Source organism: Mesitornis unicolor, unplaced genomic scaffold, assembly GCF_000695765.1.
Source record: "Mesitornis unicolor isolate BGI_N332 unplaced genomic scaffold, ASM69576v1 scaffold3899, whole genome shotgun sequence".
In the NCBI taxonomy this organism is placed as follows: domain Eukaryota; kingdom Metazoa; phylum Chordata; class Aves; order Mesitornithiformes; family Mesitornithidae; genus Mesitornis; species Mesitornis unicolor.
This window is the reverse complement of record NW_010207813.1, coordinates 13,979-18,033: the sequence shown is the minus strand read 5'-3', so window position 1 is coordinate 18,033 and position 4,055 is coordinate 13,979. Positions and strand designations below refer to the sequence as shown.

Here is a 4,055-nt window from a genome sequence, read left to right as displayed (position 1 = left end):
TGGGACCCCTCCTCTGGGACCCCTCCTCCCCAGCCACCCTGTGCTTCGTCTCTGTGCAGGACAGACACCCCTGCTTGGCCTGGCCGCGGGCTGTGACTTCCCTAACGAGGCTTCGTTGGGCTGTAATTCCCCGACAAAGACGTGGTTTGGGATCTCCTTTCCCTGCAGTGCTGGGCATGGTGACGGTGGCTTGATGGCCGCTGTGGATGGGGTCCAAGAGAGGCCAAGCTTTGGCCATGGAGCTGATGTCAATGCCACAAACTTGCCAGGTCCCGGTGACACCGTGGGCCATGACCACCTCTCCGCAGCCAAGTCCCAGCAGCAGCCAGGGCCTGGCAGGCTCCGCTTGGCACCGCCGGGGACATCCCACGGCAGTGTCAGCACCACCAGGGCCATCCCATGGCAGTGTCGGGACCGCAGCGCGCTGGGGACAGGGGACAATTCCTCGCTATGCCCCGGAGCAGAGCCTGGACACTGGGCCTTGGCAAGCCCCTCGTCCTCCAGATGAACCCATCCAACGGCTCACACCAAACCATGTCACAGCAGTTTCACTAAGGAGCTGATCTGACATTTAATAGTGTGGGAAACACTGGGAAATTATGCCTATTACATACTTCCAATTTTAATGTAATAATTTTGGGATCTGTGGGTCTGCGAGAACTGTGTTATGTCAGGAGCTGTTTTTAGCTCTAATCAGACTAATAGGAACTGACGTGACGTTAGCAGGGGCCTCGTGGTCCCCTCCAGCATGGCTCCCGGTGTACATGTTCCAAATGACTCCAGCTCTTCCTCACCCGATGCCAGGCTCCAGCACCACTGCATGGAGTAACGAACCACAGGACAGCCCGTGACACCCAGCACGGGCTCAGCTCGTTACCCGGTGTAGTGCCATTTCGCCTCGTTAGCTGGATCAGGAGGGATTTCCTGCCACCTTAATCAAAACTGAGCCTTGGTGCTCCCACGGCAATCCCACACCACATCTCTGCTGCTTTCCAACGGCTGGGGACCCAGCTCCCAAACGGGGACGGGGACCGGCACGAAGCGATGCTGCACCCAGGAGCATCCTTGCCCCTCGGTGAAACGAAGCAGCAGCCAGCAGCATTTCAGCAGCGGTGGCTCTGCGTTTTCCCTGTGCTCCCTCTCTCGCTGTTTTTCTCTCAGTGATGGAGGCGGCGTGGCTCTGTCGAAGCGCTGCCGTCCTGCTCTGCGCTGGCTCCAGCCTGCAGCTCTCATCGCGGTGCCAGAGGGTCCAGTCGGGATATGGGTTTATTCCACAGTTTCTACCAGGATTTGCAGATTTGGTTGAGCGTACGACCTGGCCATTTCCACCAGACAGCACATGTTTCTGTGCAGAGCAGTGCTCGCCCTGGGAATTAACAGGACTTTGTAATTCTGAAGTGAAGATGAGGGCTGCTCCCTGATTTTGCAAACCTGGCTGTGGACAGCAGCACAGAGTTCATTTCAAGGTGCAAATGAGGGGCAGTGCGGGCCCTGACGTCCATCCCTGCTCCGGGCCCGGGCTGGGGCTGTCCCCACACCTCTTCCCACCAGGAACACTGGGCTCCAAACCACGGGGCAGGGCACAGCACAGCCCTGCCATGGTGCTCTGCAGGGCCTGGCGGCTCCATGCCTCGGTGGTGAGACCCTGGCCTGGCCTTGGGTGAATTTCCAGGAGGAGGGGGTCTCTGGTCTCGCTGAGCACCCCAGTAACGCAGGAGTGGCTCCTGTCCAGCAGCGGCGTCACTTGTCTGTCAAAGGGGGACGGGGCCTGGGTGTTTTGTGGCACTTGGTAAAGACTAGGTTTAGTGCAACAAGTAATTGGAACGTCTGGTGCAAATGAAGTTTCTGTACATAGTTCCTGTGCAGCATAACTGGCTTTATTCCTTCCACACAAACACCAGCGTGCATGCGAATGCACGAGGCCTGAACTCACCGGATCCGATGCTGCTGTCTGGGCAAAACTAAAGGCCAGGGCAGGAGAAATCACATCTACTGGTTTGTCTTGGTGCTGCTGGGTTTTGTGAGGCACCCCCAGCCCTGGCCATGGCGGGGGGCACTGCTCCTGCCTGCGAGGGGGGCATCAGCAGCAAACGGCGTCACCAAGCACCCCATCACCCCAGGGATCCTCCCCTGCCTCCTCTTCCTCCCACCCCCCGACCCCTCAGTGTCACGGGGCAGAGCCCCCTGAGGTGACGTCCCACTGCGGCTCAGAGCTGGGGACATGGAGGGTCTGCGGCTGGACCCCGACAGCGCAAGAGCCGCGCGCTCGCAAGGCCGAGCCTCCGGCCCCCAGTGAGTTCTGGGTCTCTAACGACAATTCACATCTCAAAGGAAAGAGCGTTTTTCCTGATTTCCTGGTTCTACTTTTCACTCTCTTCCTGCTCCCACTGGAAATCCTGGCCTGTCATTTGGTAAAACATGACATTGAAGGGTTTGTAAAACTTCCGCAGTCTGTGGATGACGTCTGGGTCTATTTTGGGGTGAGTTCGACCCTTGGACTTGCCCAAGCATCGGGGAGCGCTGCTGTCCTCCGGCTTCTTTAGACAAGGGAACCCCTTGGTTTTATTAAAATAGAAATGTTTCTCTGTCACAATCCTCTTGAGGCCTAAGAAGTCCTGGACCTTGGCCATTTCCCCGGCCGGGTCAGTGATGAGCCTCTCTCCACTGACAAAAAGGATTTGGGAGAGGGGGAAGTACTGGAGCCAGTTCTCTAAGTGCAGGGCGTAGATCCCGATGCGGATGGCGCTCCAGGAGGCATCGATCAGCCCCAGGGTCCGATTCTTGAAGGCCAGCACCTCGAAGGTGGGGATCTCCGGCTTCTTGGACAGCGTCTGCGTGTAGTCTGAGATGGCGCGGGTGACCGGGTTCCTCACCACCACGATCAGCTTCGTGTCCTTGGCCATGGAGTGAATGCGCCTGGGGGCCTCGTTGGTCACGAAGTAGCTGGGGGTCTTCTCCATGGTGATCTGGCCATCCAGCGTCTTGGGCATCACGTTCCTGCGCAAAGCAGAGGGGTGGTTAGCAAGGGGCTGGGCATGGGCGGACCCCTTGGTGTACCCCCACAGATGCTGGAGGGGGGCTGCTGCACCTGTGGGCCCTGTCCAAAAAACGTGTGGATGGGGCACCTGGGACAAGGTTTAGTGGCCATGGTGGGGTTGGGTTTGGGACAAGGTTTAGTGGCCATGGTGGGGTTGGGTTTGGGACAAGGTTTAGTGGCCATGGTGGGGTTGGGTTTGGGACATGGTTTAGTGGCCATGGTGGGGGTGGGGTTGGGGCATGGTTTGGTGGGCATGGTGGGTTTGGGACAAGGTTTAGTGGCCATGGTGGGGTTGGGTTTGGGACAAGGTTTAGTGGCCATGGTGGGGTTGGGTTTGGGACAAGGTTTAGTGGCCATGGTGGGGTTGGGTTTGGGACAAGGTTTAGTGGCCATGGTGGGGTTGGGTTTGGGACAAGGTTTAGTGGCCATGGTGGGGTTGGGTTTGGGACAAGGTTTAGTGGCCATGGTGGGGTTGGGTTTGGGACAAGGTTTAGTGGCTATGGTGGGGTTGGGACATGGTTTGGTGGCCATGGTGGGGCTGGGTTTGGGACATGGTTTAGGGGCTATGGTGGGGCTGGGTTGGTGGTTGAACTTGATGATCTTGGAGGGCTTTTCCAACCTCAGTGATTCAGTGAGTCTATTTTACTTAGACCCTGGACACGGTGGGCACCCGGAGTGTTAAATCAGCCCTTTAACACATTATACAGTCAGTTCGCCATAGGCATATGTAGACAAAAGTTAATTGACAATAAACCTGCACAATACCTGTCTGTTCAGCAAGCCATCTGCTTCCATTTGCTCAATTAAGCCTATTCACTTCAGAGCCTTGTACCGGAGTGGTGCAGTTAGGATTACACAAGACCTTTTTGTTATGATGACATGCTTTTAAATGTCTCAGCTAATAAAACTTAATACAGAATAAGATCCCTTGCTTCTAGTACAATAATTAAATTTATTTACTATCTTGTGTGTGAGAAAGAATGACTTTTCTTTTATCTCTAATTCACATGCTCTGTCA

At 56.1% G+C, this 4,055-nt stretch overlaps 1 protein-coding gene across 1 annotated transcript; it reads right to left on the bottom strand.

Moving 5' to 3' along the window:
• Positions 1 to 2,360: 2,360 nt before the first annotated feature.
• On the bottom strand, positions 2,361 to 2,997 carry HS3ST4 (heparan sulfate (glucosamine) 3-O-sulfotransferase 4; the record flags this gene model as incomplete). The annotated part of the gene is made up of 1 exon (XM_010192242.1): positions 2,361 to 2,997. A coding segment is annotated over one exon (637 nt), but the record flags the coding sequence as incomplete, so codon positions are not given.
• Positions 2,998 to 4,055: the final 1,058 nt, after the last annotated feature.